The 23,572-nt window shown below is 44.1% G+C and overlaps 1 protein-coding gene and 1 long non-coding RNA gene across 3 annotated transcripts in view; one reads left to right on the forward strand and one right to left on the reverse strand.

Moving 5' to 3' along the window:
* CLSPN (claspin) overlaps positions 1-13,257 on the forward strand; it is a 13,884-nt gene extending 627 nt beyond the window's left edge. Inside the window, exons 2-25 of one of the 2 annotated variants that reach the window (XM_023940983.2) lie at positions 376-505; positions 1,000-1,439; positions 1,761-1,922; positions 2,521-2,610; positions 2,830-2,902; positions 3,159-3,267; positions 3,807-4,360; positions 4,832-5,023; positions 5,433-5,614; positions 5,984-6,186; positions 6,347-6,411; positions 6,799-7,004; positions 7,583-7,743; positions 7,830-8,056; positions 8,250-8,364; positions 9,058-9,139; positions 9,446-9,534; positions 10,082-10,246; positions 10,340-10,461; positions 10,735-10,862; positions 11,145-11,253; positions 11,336-11,418; positions 11,608-11,769; positions 11,968-13,257. In XM_023940983.2, the coding sequence (XP_023796751.2) occupies positions 376-505; positions 1,000-1,439; positions 1,761-1,922; positions 2,521-2,610; positions 2,830-2,902; positions 3,159-3,267; positions 3,807-4,360; positions 4,832-5,023; positions 5,433-5,614; positions 5,984-6,186; positions 6,347-6,411; positions 6,799-7,004; positions 7,583-7,743; positions 7,830-8,056; positions 8,250-8,364; positions 9,058-9,139; positions 9,446-9,534; positions 10,082-10,246; positions 10,340-10,461; positions 10,735-10,862; positions 11,145-11,253; positions 11,336-11,418; positions 11,608-11,769; positions 11,968-12,081 (3,963 nt within the window). In that variant the 3' untranslated portion in view covers positions 12,082-13,257. The remainder of the gene's footprint in view (positions 1-375; positions 506-999; positions 1,440-1,760; positions 1,923-2,520; positions 2,611-2,829; positions 2,903-3,158; positions 3,268-3,806; positions 4,361-4,831; positions 5,024-5,432; positions 5,615-5,983; positions 6,187-6,346; positions 6,412-6,798; positions 7,005-7,582; positions 7,744-7,829; positions 8,057-8,249; positions 8,365-9,057; positions 9,140-9,445; positions 9,535-10,081; positions 10,247-10,339; positions 10,462-10,734; positions 10,863-11,144; positions 11,254-11,335; positions 11,419-11,607; positions 11,770-11,967) is intronic. The other variant, XM_023940984.2, reaches the window with a different exon arrangement.
* A 153-nt stretch (positions 13,258-13,410) lies between these two features.
* Positions 13,411-17,467, reverse strand: LOC147649267 (uncharacterized). The gene is made up of 3 exons (XR_015279360.1): positions 17,318-17,467; positions 16,722-16,885; positions 13,411-16,434 (listed from the first exon to the last, which is right to left on the reverse strand). It is a non-coding gene; the product is annotated as an uncharacterized LOC147649267 (long non-coding RNA).
* Positions 17,468-23,572: the final 6,105 nt, after the last annotated feature.

Genomic DNA, 23,572 nt, shown 5'->3' on the forward strand with positions numbered 1-23,572 from the left:
CGGGAGGGCTGCTAGGCGCGCGGTGACGGGTCTGAATAAAAATAAATGAGTAATAAAATAACGAGTAAAGTCGTTCAGTCTGAATACAGTCATATCAGTCAATGTCAGTTTTGGTTTTTTGCTCTGCAAGCTAGCACATATATTACCCTATATGTGAATAACCATTTGTCTTGATAAATATGGTAAATATCAATAGTAATAATATTACTAAATATGTAAATATCAACATTGATAGTTAGGCTGTAAAGAGACTGCATGTGGATTTAATTGTGTGTGAGGGCTTAGCCAAGGTTTTGGAATGAATTTGGATGCAAGCACTCAGGACTACATAAACAATATTTTCCACATTAAGAAAAACTGTATTTTGCTTTGTAGCTTCCACTGGTGGATTTGAACCCAGAATTGCAGAAACCCCTGGAGAGTGACTCTGACAGCGGCCAGGGCAGCTGTGAGATGGCCTCCCCAGCTCCCCTTGGCAAGGGCACAGCATCCTTTGAGGACAGAAGTCTGTAACATTTCCATGAATTGTTTTTCTTCAACACTGCATGTTTTGTTTCATAAATACCTTTTAGGAGGTTGTCACTGTTTGACCTGTTGGAATCCAAACTCTTGTTGTTGCTCAGAATGTGGGCAAGCATCTTTAAACCTCTGAAGAGTGTTTTTTGAGTTACAGAAAGAAAAAGACTGAGTGGGATGTGTCTAAATTAGTTATTCACTTTCTTTCTTGTTTTGTTTCATCTGTGTAGTGTGATTTTTATTACTATTTCAAGGCAAGACACTTCCAGTGAAGGGATTTCAGCTTTGCCTTTTTTTTTAAGTTTAAAAACCTTTAACATCAATTTGGGTTAATTAAATACTGTTCTCTGGGGATTTTGAAAAGTTGAGTTCAAGCTTATTTGCTGTAAATGGTGATATATGTCAAATTTAATGGATGTAGATTTGGTTGTTTGTTAATTAACTTGTGGCACTTTCCTTTTTTACATTTTTGTGTTTTGCCAGATTCTGAAGAAGAAATTTTTGTGCATAAAAAAGCAAAATTCCAAAAGGTGCTTCAGGACAGTGAGTGTGAAGAGGGGGAGGATGGAGGCTCATCTGTGCAGGAAGATAATTTGGGTGGAGACAAGGAGAATGTTGGTGCTGAAAAGAATAAGAAATCCCATCGGGTCCACCCAGCTGTACTGGACAGTGATGACAGTGACACTGGTGACCAGTTGCAAATTGAAAACCTTGAAAGAGGCAGGACATCTGGCTTGCTTGAGGGTGAGCTGGAAGAGGAGAGACCCCTAAAATCTGGGAAAAAGTACAGAAAACATAAACATAAACACAGTGTTGAAGAGGAGCCAGCAAAAGAAACTGTAGCAAAATTGAGAAGAAGGAAGAAGGAGAAAATAATGGAGTCCATTAAACAGCTGAGAAAAACAAAGAAGCCTGTGGCTGAGGTCAGTATTTTGGCAGAAAACCTCAGATAATTTCTCGACTAAGTTCAATTTATTATTGCTTGTGGTTATTCTGTTCCAAAGCTTCAGTTTTGTGTCCACATTCCTGCAGCAGGTTTGGGATCCACAGGGATTTATGTTACACCATACAAGTCTAAACTGCAAAGTCTGCAGATTCATGTCAATTAAATTGCATTTAATTTGCAGTTTAAGGTAGTACAAAATGTAATGCCTGATGATTGAATGCCATTTTAAATTAATGTCAAAGAACCAAAGGGACCTTCTGAAAGGAATCACACAAATAATTTATTCTCCTGGAAACAGGTGGATGGTGAGAGATTTCCCTTCAATGATAGTGGATGTCTTCTGGATGACAAGGAACTCTTTGATAATGGCTTGGAAGAGGAGAATGATCAGCCCCCTGAGGATGAAGAGTCCCTAGAATCTATACGAGCAGCTGTGAAAAACAAAATAAAACAATACAAGGTAACAGTTGACTATGATACAAAATTAATGTACTCTCAAAGTAATAGAGAATAAGTTAAGGTAAGATATTGGCAAGAAATTGTTCTCTTTGAGGGTGAGGAGAACCCCGCACAGGGTGCCTAGAGAAGCTGTGGCTGCCACATCCCTGGAAGTGTCCAAGGCCAGGTTGGATGGGGCTTGGAGCAACCCGGGATAGTGGAAGATATCCCTGCCCATGGCAGAGGGTGGAATGGGATGATCTTTAAGGTCTTTTGTAACCCAAATCATTCCATGATTATTTGATTTGGTAGGAATTTGTACCTGAGCAGGTTCTAAAACTCTTTGGCCGTGGTGAAGTTGTACTGCTGTGGCAGAAGAGAGGAGAGCCTTCTGGTTTTTGTTTTTAAAGATGGAAGAATATTCTCCTGGCAAATTAAAAAGATAATGCTGGAGTAGGAGCTCTGGATTCTGCCCTTGTGTGGGGTGTGTGCTGATTTATGAGTACACTTGCTGGCTTTGCTGACCAGTGATCATTCTATACAGTTATTTGTGATGTTTTTGCCCTTGATAGTGCCAGTATATTGACAGAAATAGTTTAATTTCTTTTTATGCCCCATAGAACAAAGAACATTTTCCAGATGGTGAAGGCTACAAACATGTATTTGATGAGGAGAATGAGGAGCCTGTATTAAAGGAACCAAAAAGGAAGGTGAAATCTTCATATTTTTTTAAAGCTCTGTATTGTTGCATGTCATGACTAACATGTTTTTGTATGCACAGTGTGGTTTTAGTTTGTTGTTTTTTTTAACTGGATGTTTTATTCTGACTCTTTTCTGTTTGAAAGGGAAAAATAAGCTATTTAAGAAGTAGAGAAAGAGCCCCATGTTTTGTTTCCTGACTTCAGAAGCCTTTCTTTTCTCCCCTTAAGGAGCGGAAAGCAGCAAAGTTAAGTAAAGAAGCCATTAAACAACTACACAGTGAAACACAACGACTTCTTAGAGGTAAAACTTGAATTCTTTATATGTAAAGGGATATAAACTGTTCAGAGATTCAGAGGAGAAATTAAAAGAATTTACTCAGAAGGTTAGAGCCTTCTTTGATCTAACATGACTTACTGAGGGTTGAAGGGTGCAAGACCATTTTTATTGAAGGACCTGTTAAAGGTATTTTTGTAACTAATGAAGATAAAAATGCTTGTTATCAAATAAAGGGCTCAGATGATGTTTTAAATCTTCTCTCACCATCTTTCCCTGGCAGAATCGTCTGTGTCTCTCCCGTACCATGTGCCTGAGGCCAAAACCGTTCATGACTTCTTCAAGTACAGACCTCGACCAGCATGTCAAGGAAATGCCATGGCCCTGCTGAAGTAAGGATTTAAACCTTCCTCATCCAATTTTTTCATACAGTTTAGGCATCTCTAGCTTTTATTTTGAGGTTAACCATATTTTCTTGGGCTCCTTTAAATCCATAAAAGTAGGAAATTAGAAGAATGTCATTGCTAACATTAGGCAGAGCTGCTATCCTGACAGAGTCATACTATTGAAGTGATCAGGGGCAGGAGTAACTCATATGAAGGAACTTGCTGATGCAGAGTTACTTTAATGAGATTTAGGCTGAACACCAATATATTTACTTGGGCTGTTTTTTCTCTGAGTAATGTGTAGTAAAATACTGAAGCTACATTAGTCACAAAATGAAGGCATTTTACTGTGATGCTGTAACCAGTACAAAGCTTTTACACTTCCTTAAGTTATCACAATGAAGTTTTCCAGATTTCCGTCCTTCACCTCATCCTACACATTAATGACAATAATTAGAAAATGTTTTTTAACCCTCAGCTTGTCCTCAGCCTTATTTCCCTTTCGCACTAACCATGGTTGGTACGTTTCTTTCTGCCTTTGTTAGGTCCTCTAAATACCAGCTGCCCCTAAATGAGGAATCTGCAGCCATTGGGAACTTAAGCAATGATTGCGAAGACGGGCCAATGGAAGGTGATCAGTCAGCAGCTACTGAACCAGAAATGAGCTTGGGCAGAGATGTTGATGATTCTGTGACTGAACCTCTTGCTGCTGAAGGGAGGAATTTGCCAGAGGACTGTGCTGAGCAGCCCAGGCAGGACAGGGAGGATTCTCATGCAGTTACAGGGACTGTAACTGGTGATAACACAGGGGAACAGCAGCTCTCCAGATGCCTGAGCACTGACTGTGATGAGCAAAAGGAGAGTGAAATTCCTTCAGCATCTGGAGATGCTCTCATGAAAAGAGAGGAAGCAGCACCAGATGTACAAGGTGAAACAAACAGTCAACAAGGGGAGCCTGGACTGGTGGCACAGCCTGAAAAAGTGAGGAAATCCAAGCTGGATAAACTTCGTGAACTGGGAATAGATCTGTCCATCCAGCCGAGAATCTGCTCTGACAATGAATCCTTCATAAACCTTGATGAAGCTGATTCAAATAAAGGTATTACTTGTGTTGTAGTCCAAAGCAGTGTTGATCTGAGCTTGGCTGGAAAATTCAAAAATGGTTAGGTGATAGAACAGTCAGGCACATCCACTTACTAGTGTGGATTCTTTTTGAGACATGTTAACAGAAATTTAGAATTGCCTGATGGCTGGGAGGCTGGGCTGGAATTGAATTGAGATCTTGTGGACAAATGGTAGTCAATGGCAAGATAACTTAATATTGCCTAAAGCAAATTAAATACAAGCTACAGCAAATATATGCTGTGTTGGTTTATTATTTGTCAAATAAAATGGTTTTGCAAATATTTTAGTATTCAAGATTTAGCTTTTAAACTAGATTTTAAACTTACTCCTTTTTAAACTTGGCTTTAAACGAAACTTTGGGAGCAAAAAAAGCTCAAGACATACTCTTACTGCAGTTTCTAACAATCAATACTTTTACACTGATTTAATTAATATGTATTTAAAGAACTAGAAGCCCTGAAAGCACGTTTCTTGAAGCACACTCTCCAGACACTGAAATCCAAAGCTGAACGGGCCATAACCATGAACATTATCCGTAAGGAGACGACATCTGATGGGAAAGAAGAACTGAGAGCAGACGTAGTGCCAGCAGTTTTGGCTGCAGACAGCCTGCAGGAAACAGTCCACACAAAGCCAGGTTGGTGGGGGAGAAGAAGAGATGAGGATTGAGTTGGAAAACACTTGTCTTTGTTTTCCTGTCTCGTGCTCTGTTTCCCAGTGCTGTCCTACAAAATACAGGTGAAGGGATCTTCATCTGTAAGATTACTGTGTATGTTCCCCCTAATAGATAGCCTTGTTTTAATTAAAAAATTCTTGGTAGACCACTTAAATAGCAGTGGCCTGTGTAGGACAGCCTCAGTCAGATCTTGGTGATTGGTTCCTTAGATTTTTCATGCTTCCATGAGATGCTGTCCCCATCTCTGGAAGTGTCCGAGCCCAGGTTGGATGGAGCTTGGAGCAACCTGGTCTAGTGGATGGTGGTGGAACTAGGTAAACTTTAAGGTCTTTTCCAACCCAAATCCTTCCCTGAATCTTTTCCTGTGCAGGTGAAAAGCTCCGGGCCCTGAAGGCCAAGCTCCAGGAGGCCATGAAGCTCCGCAGGACTGAGGAGCGCCAGAAGCGACAAGCGCTATTTAAGCTGGACAATGAGGAAATGCTGGAGGAAGAGGAGGAAGAGGAGGAAGAGATGACAGATGAGTCTGAGGAGGAAGAAGAAGGTGATCATGAGGTCTGTATGCAACATTTTTCCACCTCATCAGCTTCTCCGTTCTGCTGCTTCTCCCCAGTGGAATGGGACTTTTGTACACTACTAATTGGGGAAATTGCTAAGAATTCTTCCTAAAAGCTAAAAAATTGCTATAGCTGCCCTGTTCAGGGTTTGGATTGTCTAACCTTGAATTCATGAGTTTTTTGTTTATTCATCTTAACACTATTAAAACCAAATAGAAATGTTTAAAAAATTTTGATGCCACTTCCTCTTTTTATAAATCCTTGGCTCATTTCTGGCTGGGCCAAAAAGGTTGCATGCCTCATCTGGAGTAGGGTTTGCCATGATAATAAGCATTATATCTGTGCTGTGTTTGGGGATGTTTCTTAGAATTCAGAATTTCTGCTTGATGAAGCAGAGGAAGATAATGAAGATACAGAAGAGAAACACATTGAAGATGGTGATAAAGAAACTGACAAAGAATCAATTGATGGAGAAAAGCTGGAGAAATCTGAACATGGTGATTCTGTTCTGAAACATCCTTCAACAGAGTCTACATTGATGCTTTTTAAGGACAGCTCCTCAAAAATGGGGTAATCCAAGCCTTAAAAATGGTGACTGAAAAATTTTAAATTTGATCAGCATGTGTAGATTTTTTTATTTAAAGTGCTTTTTATAAATATTTTTGTGTTACCTTGGTTTTTTTTGCAGTTCATTCTAAATTTATTAGCAAATACCTTTTATGAATTGCAGATATTCTCTTCCTGATGAAAAACTGGAAATGGAAGAAACTGTAGACAAACGACCTACCAAGTTAGGTAAGGTAGAATTATTATTCTAGATAATTGCTTTTTTTTTTTTTTTTTTAACCTACTACATGTAAAAGTTTCTATTAAAGATTAGTATTCAGTATTCCTGTTATTTCGTCACCTGTATATATTTTTCCAAGTTTAAATTGATGAAAAAATGGGTGGGCTTGAAAAAACTAGAGGGAAAAATGTTCAGAATAATACTGGAAGAAATATGAAATGTTAGAAATCAATAAGAGAAGTAAAAAAGTGTAATATGCCTCTTGTAAGAAGAAGGAAGTCCAACATGACCACAAAATGGACTTTCAGCAAGGTGTTGCAAAAATTTATATCAAGTTTTACTGGATTACACACACACAAAAAAAATTAAGCACTGTTTTTTTTTTTCATATCCAGAGGATGATGATTCATTTTCTCTACCAACACTGGCAAAGGAGAACAGCCACAACAGCAGCTTTGAGTTCATTGGCTCCATGATCCCATCCTACCAGCCCTGTAACAAACAGGCCTCTAGAGGAGGGAGCTTCTTACCTGCAGCAGGGGGGTTGAGGTCACCCTCCCCAGGTTTCTTCAAAACAAGTTTTATCAGCTCTACTTCCAAGGTGAGATTCTCAGTCCTGGTCAGGTCTTATACTAACACAGTGGAAAGTAAATAAGTATATTTTATCCTGATGGTCAGATCTATTAATAGAATCAAATCAGACAAATGCCTTTGTATCAGTAAGATTTCAGAAGAACAAACTGCCCCTTGGGTTTGTGTACACATTGGAATGGATAAAAATGACATTATAAAACTTATATTCTATAGCACCACAGAAAAGATGCTATAATCTGGATTTTATATATAAAATATGTGCATCATAAATATGGCTTTTATGAATGCTTACATGGGCTGCACAACATCTGATATTGAACTCATGTGTATTGAAGCAGCATGGACATAATTTGACTACTGCATGGTTTGGGTTAAAAGGAATCTCAAAGCTCTTCTCACCCTATCCCCTGATATGGGCAGGGACACCTTCCACTGTCCCAGAGTGCTCCAAGCCCTGTCCAGCCTGGCTAGGAACACTTTCAGGGATGGGGCAGCAACAGCTTCTCTGGGAAGTCTGTTCCAATGCCCTTTGCATTTAAATTTAGGGTTGCTAAATAACATATATTTTTGTATTCCCTTGACTAGAGCTCAGGAAAGACCTCTGAGCCTTCTCTTCCCATAGAAGATTCCCAGGACCTGTATAATGCCTCTCCTGAGCCCAAGAGTTTATTTCCAGGGGCTGGGGAGTCAAGGTTTCAATTTTCTGTGGAAGATGACACTCAAAGCCAGCTGCTTGATGCAGATGGGTGAGTGATGGGTGTAAAGGATGGTGTTTTGTGCATAGGATGTGCAGACCACAGCAAGATTTTTCTAATTACAGCCTTTCTTTCAGGTTCTTGAATGTTGGGCAGCACAGGAATAAATACCAGTCCTCAAAGCCTCAGCTGCCACTGGCTAGCATGGATGAGAATGCCATGGATGCCAACATGGATGAGTTACTGGACCTGTGTTCTGGACAGTTCAGCAGCCAAGCTGAGCATGTGCCAAACGCCAGCAACACCAAAAAGCAGAACATGGAGGAACTACTCAATCTTTGTTCAGGAAAATTCATGTCTCAGAGTATGTCCTGAATTCTCTGTTCAGCTTTGCTGGTTACTTGATTTAGAAATTTTTCTCTGAGGTAACTTCAGGTCTGGGCATTGGTGCCACATGTGGAATTTCGTCTTATTGGCAGCATATGCGGTTTTATTTCTAGTGTGTTCTCTGACTCTTTAAGAGCAGAAATAAGTTGCCATCTTACTGCTTTCTGTAGCAGGTTCTCCACCATGGGCTTCTTCAGTGTCTTCCAAGGCAGAAAAAGACAGTGACATAGAAGATCCAATGGCAGAAGCTCTGGAGCTCTGTTCAGGCTCCTTTCCCACAGACAGGTTAGCATTGCTCTCCTAAAATTTATAGAAGTTAATTCTGGTAACTGTCTTCTTTCATTCTTAGAAGTGTTTTCTTGTTAAACATTAATTTGCTATCAGTGAAAGTGTGCTTTGTTTTGGAGGTGAAGGGGAGGAATATTGCAAATTGCTCAGCAACTACACTCTAATTGGCAGCATAAGCTGTTTCTCACAGCAATTGTGAAGGGAAATTCTTTGTCTTTCACTGATAGTGAAAGAAACAGTGAAGAACTTTCATTAAACTGAGAAAAGGTGTTTAAAAGTGAGACTTTTGGAGTCTCTTGTGGGCTGTTGCCAAACTGCTGTAACCAAATGTAAAGTTGGATACTTGGAGTTTTTTATAGATTAAAGTGGAAAGTGTATGGCTGCCTGACAAAAGGATAAGTGAGGCTTAATAACTGGGAATGTTAAGGGGATTCAAGGGGGAATTTGAGAGGGGAAAAAAAATTGGAAATTAATGATTGTCCCATGGTTTCTGCAAATGAAGACCCGAAGTCTTAAAACATCAACTCTAATGGGGATTTGGAGCATTAAGAGCTAAATGCTGCTGGCAGATTGTAGCTCTGAGCACTCACAGGGAATTGCCTGATAGCAGCTGAGGTGGGTGTTGAAATTTTGCCTTAATTTCCTGGAGGTAAAATGAAAATGCCTTTCTCTCATTTATGTTTTCCCTAGGGAAGAGGAAGAAGAGGAGGAACAAGAAGAACTTGGTGGTTTTCAGCTTTTAACAGATGATGAGGCCTTTGCAAGTGAAGAGGTGTGAACTGATGAGAGCCAGGCAGCTGCTGGATAAAATGGATAATTCCATTTATCTTCCTAGGTTTTTAATGTATTCATCAATGCAAAGTACCACAACTTCCATAATAAGCTACTGAAACATTTTTCAGAGCAAATTTTGGATCATTTAAAAGATCTTTTTAATATAATGATACAGAAAAATGCAAATCCTCTGAAATATGCCTGATGTTTTAGTGTCTTGTTAATTGAAGAACAGACAAATCTGTCATTACAGGACAATCCACTCTCAGAAATTCCTTATTTCTGAAAACTTTCTCTTTGACAGGATGAAAAAGGTGAATATAGTGCTGCTGAAGAAGCAGAAATGAGTGATGAAGAACTGCTAAGACATAGACCAGGCTCGAAGAAAAAACTGTAATTATTTTTTAAAATCTTAATTAATAGAGAGAATAGACTTAATAGCACCAGAAATTTAGTTTGGAATTATTCCCTCTCCAGCAGGTGTTTACATGGTTTGTTTTTTTTACTTTGGTGTTATCATGTTGCATGAATTTAACTGTGTTGCTTGTGGGTTATAGATAATTTCTGTTATAATTTTCATTATAGATGGAAATCAAAAAGCCACAATAAAAGCAGTGCAATTTTTTTTGACCAAAAAAAGGATGCAAGAGTATTGTCATTCTTCATGTCTGAAGATCTTATTTATTCTAGCAAGTAAAACACAGAGTTGACAGTTATTGCTGTCATCTTTGGAATCTGGTGGATGACAGTGATTTGGGGTGGTACATGTGTGTAAATGTGCAAGAACTCACGGCTTGGTCTTTCCAAAAATTACATGAGAAATTACAATATTTCCTTAGGAAATGTGTTCATTTTATGTCAAAAGATAAATCTTGCTTTCAGAAGATCTGTGATGGCTGCTGTGTTCCCAAACTGAACTCTTTCAACTTTTTTTTCATAGGAAACTGCAAGATTTCATGGAAGAGGAGGCAGAGCTGTCAGGGAGCGATGTGGGAAGTGAGGATGAGTATGATGGCGAAGACCTGAATGAATATGAAGAAGAGATTATCGATGAGGAGCTCCCAAATGAAGCGGAATTAGAGAACCAAATACAGAAATTCCACATGTTAGTGCCATTATCAGTAGATCTTTGGTTGAGTGAGGCCTTGGCTTTGGGACAGAACCTGGACTAACCTGTCCCTGTCTCCTGTGCTGGCAGGAAGGCGATGCTGGATGATGACAAGCGCCAGCTCCGCCTGTACCAGGAGAGGTATCTGCTGGATGGGGACCTGCACAGTGATGGCCCGGGCAGGACCAGGAGGTTCAGATGGAAAAACATAGGTGACCTATGATCTAGAGTTAATAGAGGGGGGGAAAGTTTAAAAACAGAGCGCGTGTGTGTGTGTGTGTGTGTGAACTAGCACTTAGTGGTCCTCAATAAAGTATTTCAGGAGTAAATCAGGGGAGGATGATGCTGGGTTTTTTGTTTGGTTGGGGATTTTTTTGCCTTGTGGTTTGTTTGATTGGTTTGGGGTCTTTGGGGGTCTCTTTTGTTGTTTTTTAGTAGCCTGCATTTTCAAAATTGATAGCTGACTATCTTATTTTGTTGCCTAGATTTTGCTTCACAGATGGACTTGTTTCAGGGAGATTCAGATAATGAGGAGGAGAACGAAGAGTTTGATGAGACAGAAGTGAAGTGGAGAAAGGAGCGATTTGAGCGAGAGCAGTGGCTTCGTGAGCAGGTACTGATGAGCTGCTAGAAAGGCTTTCTCAGTCTCTGTATTATTGCTGGATGTGAAATTTTTTATTCCTCAAGTTAAGCTTCAGTATTAAGTCAGATTTCTCAGCTGAATGTGATGCTGTTTGTTAACAGAACAAGGATGAAGTGTCTAAAAAATTGCAGTAACCTCTTACATATAAAGTAACTAAAAATTAATTTACATAAGGAAAATAATTACTTAAAATACTGAATGAAATGTCCATTTGTAATACACAATTTTTCAATTGTCTTCACTCCACTACAGAAGGAAAAAAATAAAGAGCAGGAGGAGGAGGAGGAGGAAGAAATTGGTGGAAACAGCGAATTCATGAAGCTGGCAAAAAAAGTGACTGCTAAGTCCCTGCAGAAGAAAGGTGAGCTTGATTTTTATTAGAGTTACAAAAAAAGAAGAACGTTCACAAACTGATCTTCCCCCCATGTCTCTGTCTCTGCCAGCCAGCCCAGCAGTGGTGGCACAAGACACAACTCTGTTACCCAGGAACCCGTTTGAAGCTTTCAGACCTGCCAGTGGCATCCAGGTGGGTACCAGTCCTGAAAAGTGGCATTTCCCAACACAGCCAAGTCAGCTGCCCCTGAATTCTGGGCACTCCTGGTTTGTGGTGTTGTAACATGTGAGTACAGAGTAGATTTTCTCTAATGAGTAACTTACTAAGCAACCTGCCTTGTATCCTGAGAGTGGTTTAATGCAGCTTCTCTTTGACTTTCAGGTAAAAAATGGGTCACTCTTGAACAGACCTAAAGCTGTCCTTCAGAAGCTCGCAGCAATGTCAGATCTTAATCCAAATGCCCCTCGAAATTCCAGGAATTTTGTCTTTCATACACTTTCACCAGAGAAGAATGAAGAGGCAAAGGAGAAATCAAAACCTCAGGTAAAGGTTTGGGTAGCAGGCGCTGCCAGTTTTGAAGATTATTTGAATATACAGGCACTGAAATCTGCTAAGCAGTTAAGAGCACTGGTGTCTTAAATATCCCTATATGCTCTTGTGCCAAATATTTCTCTCATAATTCAGAATTTAAACTTTTTTTTTGGACATGTTGTGTATTCTAATGTATTTCTCTGCCCTTAGGTGAAGAAGAGAGGCCCTTCTGCAGCAATAACATCAGCAGCAAAGCGGCCCAGGATAGAAAGCTCAGAGGAAACCAGTCAAAGCCGAAGCATTTTCCAGTACTTGGAGAGCTGAATATTTCTGTTTGGAGCCAACTGCAGTTTGTGTCTCCTCTTTGCCAGCTGCAGTTTATTTTGCTAATCTGCCAGAAATCACCAGGCAGGGCAACAAATGGGTGCCACCTCATTCACAAGTTCCAGTAATTTCCAGGCTGTGGTTTTGTGCTTTGTGTTTTCTCAGTCCTCTGTGGCAAATGGGAGCACAAAATCCATTCCTGGTTTGGAATGAAATGCTGATTTGGTCTTTCCCAAGCATTAAAGAAACTTCCACTGCTGTGGGCTGTCTTCACAGCTGCTGCAGAGGTATCACTTCCAGCTGGAAATGCCATTAGTGTGATGAGGAGATACCTCAGGTAGCTGAAAGCACAATAAGGGAGGAATTTCTACAGCTCTGGGACAGAATGAAGCAGTGTTGGCCATGGCAGGAGACACTCATTTACACTTGCAGCACAAAGTTTTAGCTGTGGCTCCCTTGAGTGTCTTATTTTCTTTAATGTTGAGCATTTATTAAGTTCCACCTTTTAAAAGCTCTAATTTATCCTTGAAATGTTTACTTTGTGGGAAAGGTCCCAGCCTCTTCTGAGGCAATATGAGAAGGGTTTCTTTCCAAGTTTTTAGTACTGTTGATGTCCTTAAATTTGCAGCTGGATGTATGTGTGGAGAGGGAAGAATGTGAGTAATGTGTGGGTGAGGAAAAGGGGGTTTTATTTGCATTGGTGGGGGAAGTTGCTGGGGTTGCTTTGATTTGCCCAACTTAAGGCTATCTTTAACCATCCATTCTGTTGTTTTCATGAAAACTGCACTCATCTAAGAGAAACCATCCATTGCTGAGCAGCCAGTAAGGAAAAGGTTGCTCTAGAATGAGGGAATTTACAAGGAACTGTCATTCACAGCTATTTTAAAGTGTAAAAAAAACTTGAGCCAGAGTGTCCAGCATTCCTAATATTTCTGATCACATGTTGAATGTGTTGGAGAGCAGATAATGGTAGCACAGGGTCCTGCTCTCAGACTGGATGCCATATATTTGAGGTGGTGATGCTGTCAGAGAAGTGTCTGAGCTGTAAATTTTGTAACATCTTGAGCACACACCCCGTGTGCTGTGTGTAAAATATTTTATTGTACAGTATGTTATAAAGAATTATGGTACTGATTGAAGTGCAACTTTACAATAAAACATGGTTTTAATTTTGGAGTGTGGTGGTTTGTCAGTTAGAATTAATTTATAGGATTTCACTCAGTTGTATACATGTCTTGGGGTTTTTTCCCCCAGTGTTTTTTGTTTATGTCTTTTTAATTGCTGCCTTTTTTTTTTTTTTTTTTTCCACAACTCACCCCTTCACTAGGAACAGCTGCAATAATATTGGAATACAACAAAAACAACCCTTTGTGTTTATTGGAGTGTGGATTTTCAACTCCTCAAGTCTTCCACTTGGGTTTGCATAAAATTCTTGGCCTGAAGAATATGTTTTTTTCTTGCTTCAATAGTTTTGGATTTTTTAGTTCCTATACAAGACTTCCTTTATCCTTGTCTTAAGAAGTGTCTATTTCAGTTCACTGCAGCAATTCTAATGATTAGTGTACCTGGATTTGGGATGGGAGGTTTAGGGAAAAGGCATGACCTTCTTCCTTCATGATCAGACTTTTCTTGAAAGACCATGTAACTTAAAGATTTCTGAAAACCCACTTCATTCATTATTAGTGTTTCACTGATATGAAAGTTCTGCTAACTCAGCACAGGTTTGTTGGGTTAAACATTCAAGCTCCAAACCTGGGCATTTTCCCTGAAATTTGCTCCCACTCTGCCACTAGAGGGTAGCAAGAGAATGTGCTTGCTTTGGCACTGGGGCAAGGCAAAATCATGAAAGCTTAAACTGTCTTGATTCCAGGGGAAATTCTTGCGGTTTTCCATGCTCAGGCTGTGCAAGGGATTAAATTTATAGAGACCTATAATTGCTATATTTTTGCATTAGAAAGTGGTAGCTTGAAGAGCACCTTTAGATGGTTGGCCGAATCCTGGTGGTTTCCTGGCTTCTCCTCAGCACATGCTACTAGCCATAATTACGGCTTTTATTTTGCTTTCCCTGTAGAATTTTCCCTTTAAAATACATTTTCCTTGTTCCAGAGCCAAGGGTAGAAAAATACCGCTGAGCCTGAAAAGCTTATAAATTGGAATACATGGAAGGGGAAGGTTTCTGGCTGCATTTACCCCACAACAACTTGATAGTAGTTCAGGGTTTGTGAGTTGCTGCTGGAAGCTCTGCATTGCACCCTAAAAATTCTTGCCTGGGAGCATATTCCATACCAGGGAGTGGAAGCAGTGGGAAGAGGCCAGGGACAGGTTCTGTGGGAGCTGGAATATCAATGGGAGAGTTGAGCCATGTGCTGAGATGCTGCTGCTCTCATTGTGCCAGACCATCCCCAGAGCTGGGGTCTTGGGCCTGACCCTCACCTGTGCTCCCACCCTTGCCCTGCCCTGTTCCCATCCATCTCCTGGCTCCAGCTTTTCCAGGGCTGCCCCCCGCTCCTGTCTGGCACATCAACTCAGTGTTGCCTTCTCATTTTCAGGTATTGATTCAGCTCCCTCCTCCTGGCACAGACATGAGGCTGCTGTGCTAACGGGGAGAAAAATCCTCCCTGTTGCTGCTGGAATTGCCAAGAATGGGCTGGGAATGAGGGACAGGCTCAGGGTGGTGAGGGGTAGGGATGAGGGTGCTGCATCCAGTCACTGCTGCAGCTCAGCCTGAGCAGAAGTGGCTTAAAGGTTGGACTTGGTGATCCTGGAGATCTTTTCCAACCTCAGTGATTCTGTGAAATGGAGTCTGCAGGGCTGTTCTGGGCTGAAGGAAGAGCTGATTCCATTTCTTCCACTTCTATCCCTTTTTTCTCCCTTAGCTGCCCTGGGATAACTCCAGGGAGCTACAGCTGAGAGTTCTAATCAGTGATGTTTGGGTTTGACTTTGGTGAGAGAAGTGGAGTATGCAGCCTGAGATTTTCATCTGAGTTGGGTTGCTCTAATAATACCACCTGTCTGTGCCTCAGTTTCCCTTTCCCAAACACAGAAAAAAAAGGAATAAAAAGCAGGAATAAAAAACCTATGGGCCTTGAGTTCCTGATCCTTGACTGCACCATGGGAGCCTTGATAAGAGCAGTGCTGTTAATACACAACATTATCTGCTGAGTTTGCAGAGAAAATCAGCTTTTGGGAACCCAAATGATAATGGAGAATTTTTTAAAAAGGACTTAAAAGCAGAGGGAGGAGCAGCCCTAGGTGCGTGGTAAAAGTTGACATTGCAGACACGTTTATAATCCCAGCTCCTGCCGCCGCACAGCTCCTCAGGGCTCAAGGCGCTCACTGAATTATGTTTTCTTTCCCTTTTTTGCCAAGAGACTGAAAAGGGGAAAGAAAAAAAACCTATTTGTTTGTCTTGTCTAATTTAATTTATGTTATTTATCAAATAGACAGGTTATTTGGGAAACCAGATGGACCCAGGCTAAAATCATCTGTATTTCTAACGTGTGAAAAATTATGTTGGAGTGGACACATGAAAGGCACCATGGAGCAGGTTTGGTAAGCACTCACTATGTGAGTTCTACACCTCATCTGTCCCGGGCCTCTAATCAGTTGTCCCAGATCCATTATCAGGGTTAAAGGACAAAAAGACCCCCAGGCATTCACGGGGGTGTCTTCCAGAGCAGCCATGTCACAATTATTTACCCTCCCTGGCTTTCACTCCAGTCATTGACTGGTGCATCCCTTCCCCAGGGATGGATGGGGGTGGGGTTTGGGCCTAAAGAAATGTTTTCGTTGGGTTTAGGAGCAGAGCAGGTGACAGTTTTTTGGTGCCTGTTTTTTTTTGTCCTTTGGGTTTTCTTGTTGGAAAAGGAAAAACAGGAGTTGGAGAGCAGCAAGGATGGCTGAAAGGGAATAGATAATGCAAGAAATACAAAATAAAAAAGAAATATAATAAAAGCAAGAGCCCTCTGTTACTAATGGGCTGGACACCCTGATTGCTGCTGTATTCCCAAGAGCTGAGCCCGTAGCAGCCCCTTATCACTGACCTTCCCTCCTGTGCCCCAGGGCAGGACCCTGGCAGCCAGGGCCTGTGGCTCCTGACTGTGCAGAGTCCAGACAATCTTGTGGCACAGAAAACAGCTCTGTGAGACCTGCAGGGTTTAGTGAGTGACCTGTGAAGCAGAAGTTTCACTCTGTATTATGTATTAGTCATTAATATTAATTCCAGTGCTGCGCATGCTCCATGCAGACAGATGTTCAGTCCTTGGGGGTTGTTATTTTCTCTTGTATCATCCAGAAGCCAAATTTAGGGCTGATTCCAGCTCTGCTTCTCCAGGCAGCAGAGATCTAAACCAGCTGTAATTAAAGAAAACGACATAAAAGATTTCAGGGTGGGTGGGGGGAGGGGGATCAGAAAATCTTACAGCTTTGCAAGAGATTAATTATATTTTTAGCTAATTTTCTTCTCTGCTCCTCAGGGCTGCTTTCATGCAACACACTCTGTGCTGCTTCCCTCGCAGTGGCCCGTTGATTTTCAATATTTGATGGTGTTTATGCCCATGGCCACGGAGGATCAGCATCCCAGGGGCACGGTCACGTGTGCCCTTACGCCCTAAAAACCACCTGTGGTATCCAGCCCTCACCTTTGCCATGGGGATGCTGCAGAGCCCAGAGGTCCCACTCCATCCTGGCATGGCTGGCTGTGACTGCTGTGCCTGAGGTCCCAGCTGCAGGCAGACACAGGCCAGCCCTGAAGCATCTTCCTGCACTGCTCAGTTTCTAGCTGCCACTTCACAGACACTCGTTTCTGTGCAGGAAGAATAATTAACCACCCTGGCTCTCATGCCACCTTTCTGGTGGCTCAGGATCCGGAGGTGGCATTTCCACATTCCTACTTTACATGAAGCCTGAAGGAAACCCTCAACCTTTCCCAAATAACCACCAGGTTAGAGAAAGAACAGCTTCTCCTTCCTTCCTCCTGCTCCTTAGTGAGTGTGGATGGGACAGAGGTGCCTAATTGTGCCTGGGAATGTGAAACTCAGGAGCTGCCACTTGGGCTGGCTTTTTCCCAGTCCCAGCTCCAGGCTGGCACTGTGTTGGAAAGGGACATTGCTGTGGTTCACTGAGACACCCTGAGCCCCCTAGCTGGAAGTGTTGGGGTGCCTCAAGGTGCCTCAATGAGCCTCTCAGCAACCTCCCAGTCAAGGACCCACAGAGAGTTTTTTGCCACCCAAGATACCTTCATCCCATCCCATCTGAGCTTTGTGGCAGAGCTGTGCTGAGCACAGCCAGCATTCCCTGCAGGATGTTGTGGTAGGATGCAGATACATATCCCAGCTCTGCCAGTGCCAGCACATACCCTCCAACAAAAAGCAGCACCAAGCCATCCAGCCACTGCTGTAAGAAGATAATTAAATCAACAGGCAATTAAACCCTCCATGTGATCCCCATTTTGCATGATGTGAGGGTGATGCTCGTGGTGCAAAACTCCAAATGAGGTATCCGGGATGAGCTCACAGGCAGCACTGGGCTGGTTTTGGTGTCCTTTGCTCCACCTCCAGATTTGCTGAGGGTGTGTAATCTTTGGAGCTGGGATGACATGAGCCCTAAAGTGTGATAACATCTCCCAAGGTGTAACTGCAGCCAGCCCCCAGCCCGACCCACAGCGGTCACTCCATTCCATCCCCTGCGCTGCAAAGGGAAAAGAAAAGGAAGAGATTAGATGGCATCAGTGTAGTTGGCAAAGGCCCCTGAACATCTGCAGGGGCAAAGACAGGGCTGGAGAAGCTGGATTTGGTACCACTCAAGTCTTTAGGGTTGGGATTTATCCCAGTGGCTGGGCCTTGTTCATGGCTCCTGGTAAAAGGCTGTGAGTGACATTGCTGGAGTCTCCAGCTTGAATGGAAACTGGAGATGCCAAACCGAATCCCATTGTGGTGCTGGTGATGACCCCTGTCTGGTGAGGCTGGAGCTGGTGGGCTAGCAGGTGAGCCAGGCATTGGATCCACTCCCTAAAGCCACATCTCCGTCCCAAGTGCTGTGCCACAGTGGCCATGGGGTGTTTTTAATTCGAAGTGCAGCACCTTACAGCAAAATCCTCACGCAAATTTTGCCAGGGCCACTATTGAGGGCATGGGGCTGATGGTGTCCCACTGCCCTGGGGGGCTAGCTTGATCCCCAGCGATGGGGGACATCCAGGAGGGGACATTGCTCTCTGCTCTGCCCTGGTCCCCCATGGTCCCCCAGCTCTGGGGTCGGCACTGGCTGAGCCAGTGTTGCTGGGAGCCATACACACATCCTGCAAGGGGAAGAACCCTGCTCCCAACATCTGCTTGGTGTTTGTTTGTCTTTCATTCCCATTCCTGCCCTGCCTCCCCCTCCACTTTCATCCCTCCGTCTGCACAGGCCTAAAAATAGGGCCATGGCCAGACTTGGTCTGTGCCTCATCAGCCTGTCAGGATTTTGGTATGATTCCATTTGTGGCCTGACAAGATGGGGACAGGACTGTTATAAATTTGTATTGTGATATTGGCTTTCGCAGATGAATATTATATATTAAATACTTTTTAGCTATGCTAACAAGTCTTAAGTTTAAAAGAATTTCCTAGGTACAAGGCAAGAAAACCCCAGAGGGCAAGGACACTGGGGCCCAAGCTGTTATCAGGAGAACAATAGAACCCAAACTGTTATCAGCAGAAGATATGAAGACCAGCTGCCCTCAGGGGAAGGATGAGCTGCCCCCCGGACTCTTATCAACAAGTGACCATCTGCAGCAAAAAGGAAACCAAAACTCCAAAATAATGCTGACCAGCTAGAATAATGATGACCAGCAAAAATTATGCTGACCAGCAGAAAATAACATGATCCAAGAAGGTGGAACCAGGGAGGGGACATGCTTGAATATGCATTAACCTCTCACAGCAAGGATGGGATAAAAAGGGTATTCCTGAGATACCAGGTGTGTTCCTGGCAAGGCGCCAGGGCACCCGGCCGTTTTAACCCTTTGCTTTATTTCTTTTGTCTCCTAATTGTCTTTTGTTTATATTAAATTATTTTTATAATTTATTAAGTGAATCTCATTTTTAAGAGGACCTACCAGTGTCTCTGAGATGCCACTTCCCTGCCACAGATGCCAAGTGGCTGTTCAGGGGTGCCTACACCCCTAACTTTCGCCCTGGGCACAGTTCCCTGCTCCCAGCCCAAAATGCTCAATCCTTGGCGTGGGGAATCTCAGGCTGAGCCTCACGGCAGCCCCTGCGTGGCCCCGCTGCTGCACCTGGGGTGGCGATGACACCAACTGCAAAGGTGCCCTTGTGGCAGAGGAAAAGCAGAGAGGTGCTCCCAAGCCCCCAGCTCATATACTTCCCAAAAGTGCCTGGGGTGAAGAAGTGGAGCCACAGGGACACCTTTATCACCTGACTGGGGCTGCAGCAGGACCTGGTTCTGCCACCTGGGCTGCTCTGGGGTCCCTGTGGGCTGTTCTGGGTGTCCCTAGGGATTGCTCCGGGACTTTCCATGCCTCCTGCTCCCCATGCAGGCTCATCCCCTCAGCCTCTACGGAGTGTGGAGCAGGATGAGCATCAATCTGGCACGTCCTCGTGTCCCCCTGCCCAAGTTGCTATGAATAAATCATTGTTTTATTAAAGAGAAGCAGCTGCTTTTTTTCTTCTCCTTTTATTTTTTTTTCTGACACCTCATCCGTACCCACGGAGCCCTTTGGCACATGCTCTAACGCTGAAGCCCCATTGAGGGCCCCCAGAGCATAGCAATTGATACACAGAGATCCCCAAATCCTATTCAGGCCCCGCTTTTCTGCACGAGCAGCCTCTAAACAGTTCATTCACTGCTCTTTTTGTCACCGGGGTTAAGTGGTTAAGTGTGTGTGGATCCCATAAAAGGCCTTTACTCCATGAAAAGCTATATTTACATTGTAATCACCAAAGAACTGTTTAGGCAGTCAGTAGTGGGGCAGCGGCGGCAGGGGCTCGGCGGCGTGTCCCTCACCCCTCCCGCTGAGCCCCCCGGAGCAGGACTTTGGTGGGATTATGTCCCCCCTCGCCAGCTGCCGGGGGCCGCGGGAGCCGCCGCTCTTTGTCTCGGCGAGGAGCCGGGGACAGCCCAGGCTCCCGAAGCAGCATCCTGCATCCCGGTGGCCTCGGTCCCTCCGGCCGGTACAGCACCCCGCAGTCCCGGCTGGAGGCCTGGGATGAACCTCCTGTTCTGGTGGGATGGTGGCTCCTGTGTGACCTGTGTCCTGGGTGGGCTGGTGGCACAGTACTTGTGGCCACGAAAGCACCATGTTGAGCTCATCCCATCATCACCGGAAGAGTTAGGTTGGATATCAGGAGAAGGTTCTTCCCATAGAGGGTGTTTGGGCACTGCCCAGGCTCCCCAGGGAATGGTCAGAGCTCCAGGGCTGCCAGAGCTCCAGGAGCATATGGACAACACTCTCAGGCACAGGGTGGGATTGTTGGGGTGTCCTGTGCAGGACCAGAGGTTGGACTCAACGATCCTTATGGATCTTTTCCAACTCAGGATATTCCACAATTCTATTCTGTGATTAACCAACCTCCTGGCTCCAGAAGCCTCCCTCGTACCCTGTAAGAGAAGTGTGAGCTAAAATGCTATCACTTTAACAAGATTAATTGAGCACAGCCAAGAATGGCAAAAGCAAAATTAATTCACTGAGAGCAAGGCAAAGGCTTCCCTTTCTACCAACAGCAAGTTCCATGTAATCAATTAGATCATGCTCCAACTGATATCCCTGTCAAGGAATGTGCCCGCTCTCCCCACATGGGAGCAAATATTCATAACAACAGCACTCGAAGTGTAAATATGGGAGAATCCCCCTATATTCCCCTGGAAACCCCTGTGAGGTGTGCCCAGGAGGGATTAACACTGGGACAGTCAGTGGGAATGGGAGGCTGCATCTCAGCAGGCACTCAGATTGGGATGGAGGTGGGGGTGAGATCAGGAATGAGGTTGGAGATAGAGATAAGAATGGGATGGAATAGGATGGGAGTGGGGATCAGGATGAGAATGAGGATGGGGATGCTTCTGCCAGACACATGCCAGCAGAGATCCCTGTTGAGGAGCAATTCCAAACCACACTGGTCCCATCACATACCACAGGGAGTAAGGTGAGCACAGCCCATGGGATATGGCCACCAGCCCCTGGATGCTGGAGTGGTGGTGGAACAGCTCCAGTTGGTGGGGCTCCCTTCCCCTGCTGTGTTTGTCTTGTTTGCTCCTGAGAAAGAAATTAGGATGTTTTCACAGTTCTCAGTTAACACAACTCAGCTTTTCCTGGTACCTCGAGTGCAGCTTTGTGATACAAAAAGTTTAGAATTCTTTCTAATTCTTTCACCCTCCTGCCCAATGGGAATTGGAATTGCGAGGCTGAACACACTGATTAAGAGAAAAAAGTGACTTTGCCAGTGGGCAGAATCCCCATGGATGGGGTTCCTGGCTCCAGCACAGCCTGAAATATGACATTCCCTGGATAGGAGCTGGGAGAAAGGTGCCTGGTGCCCTGCATGCCCCTGTGCCATGCCCTGCACTGGCAGCACTGTATTTCCAGCACCATGGCTGGAGCCAGCACCAGCTCTGGTCCCGGCCCTGCCTTGCTGAGCCATTCACATCGTCCCAGAGTTTTGTTTTCCCTCTGGTTACGCTCTTGCCTGGATTTTTCAAAGGCTCCGGTGCAGTGAGCACCCTTCCTCCCCCGGCTGGCGCACATTGTTTGAATTAGTACCTAAATGAAAGGATATTGTTGGTTCCTGTTGGGAGATAATAACCTCGGTAGCGGAGGGAATTTCACCCATGCAGAGAGAATTTGCCGGGCTGTTCCCACCAGCAGAGCCCCTTGCCAGGGTCTGTCTCGCTGGGACGATGGCTGCTGGGAATGGACCCACCAGGAAGCAAGGGTTTAACTTGGCATGCCACTCTAATTGCTGAAAACTCTGCTTTCTGACCTCAAAAATGTGCCACCACTCCCCAGCTGGCACAGGGGCACCTGTGGCACAGCGTGGCTGGGATCAACGCTGATAGCAGTGGTTGCTAGCCGTGATCCCTGTGGAAAGGTGCTCCTGTTCCCAAATTCTTGTGGGATTTTGATTTTCCCTCTTCCTTCCCATCCACATGACTTAAGGATATATTAACCCCTTGCCATGCCATGGAAGTGGAAGAAAGAGAAAGGAAAATGTACTCAGACATTGGAAATCCCAGTATTTCCATTTTTACTAAAGCACAGAGGATTTCAAGCATATGGAAAACATCCTTGTCAGCTCAAAAAGCACCTTTTGCTCAATTTTAGTGTTGTGGGGATGCCAAGCTGCTCCTCCTGCCTCAGTGACCATCACCACCATCCCCAGGATGCTGTGGCAGGTGCTGGTGATGTGGAGCTCACAGGGACAAGCACAGTGCCAGCTGGATGATGCCAGGGCAGGAGGGGATGGGCTGTGGGACCCCTGCCATGGGGATCCTGCTCCTCAGCCTGTGCTGGCCAGGTGGGCACCAGTGCTGAGTCCACATCCAGCCATCCCACATGGGTTCAACCTGGACAGTCATTTCATTTTACACCGCAAAATTTTAAATTTTTTTAGACAGTTGTGCTCTGATTGATTGAATTTTTAACAGATGTTTTGACTTGTTATAGGTAAAGGAAACACTCAAAGTGTTTCTTGATTAGAGCTTGTTCAAAGTTCTCTAGTGGAGCTGTTTCCACATCAGAAAATCCTGACTATGTGCAATCAAACATTTAATTTCCATGGACACAATATCAGAGGATTCCTTCAGGTTAGAATCTGTTACAGTTATTAATCAAAGCAGTGCAGCTGAAATGAAATCTTTTATTGAATGTTGTGACAAAGGGATAAATTAAAGCATTTCTGGAATGCATCAGATTTGGGTCCAAGGCTGAAGTTTCAAAATCCTGATGTTTTTTCCTGTGTTATGAGGTCCAAATGCGGAGCCTTTCTGTGTCAGAGCAAGTGTGCAGCACTTGGGGGGTGCTGAGAGCTGCCTGGCCATCACGGACCCGTGGGGGCTGCAGCACATGTCACACATCCCCATCCCAATTAATGGCACCAGCCCTTCCAGGGACACTCTAGTGAGGATCCTGCGGGAATGTTTCCCTGCGTGCTGGGCTCGGAACATCCAAAGGACACTGATCAAATACAAAATGTATACTTCAATCTATACTGAGATTTTTCATCCCCGAATCCTTGCCGAGAAATAGATTCATGCACTGGAGAGCTCTGCCTGCAGCCAGACGGGGTTGGGGCCGTGGCTGGAGCAGATTTGAGGAGCCCAAGGCAGGGACTTGCCCGCAGCTCTGGGAGGTGAGGGGCACAAGCCACAAGCACCGGCTGTGGCGAGCGCCCGTCCCTCCCCCATCCTTGCCATTTCCCAAACCATTTCCTAATCAGACCTTTCTGTCTGGAGTTTATTAGTGATTCACAGGCCAAGAGGAAATGGTGGTTTTTGGGTCCTG

Source organism: Cyanistes caeruleus, chromosome 26 (genome assembly GCF_971803275.1).
Source record: "Cyanistes caeruleus chromosome 26, bCyaCae1.hap1.1, whole genome shotgun sequence".
In the NCBI taxonomy this organism is placed as follows: Eukaryota; Metazoa; Chordata; class Aves; order Passeriformes; family Paridae; genus Cyanistes; species Cyanistes caeruleus.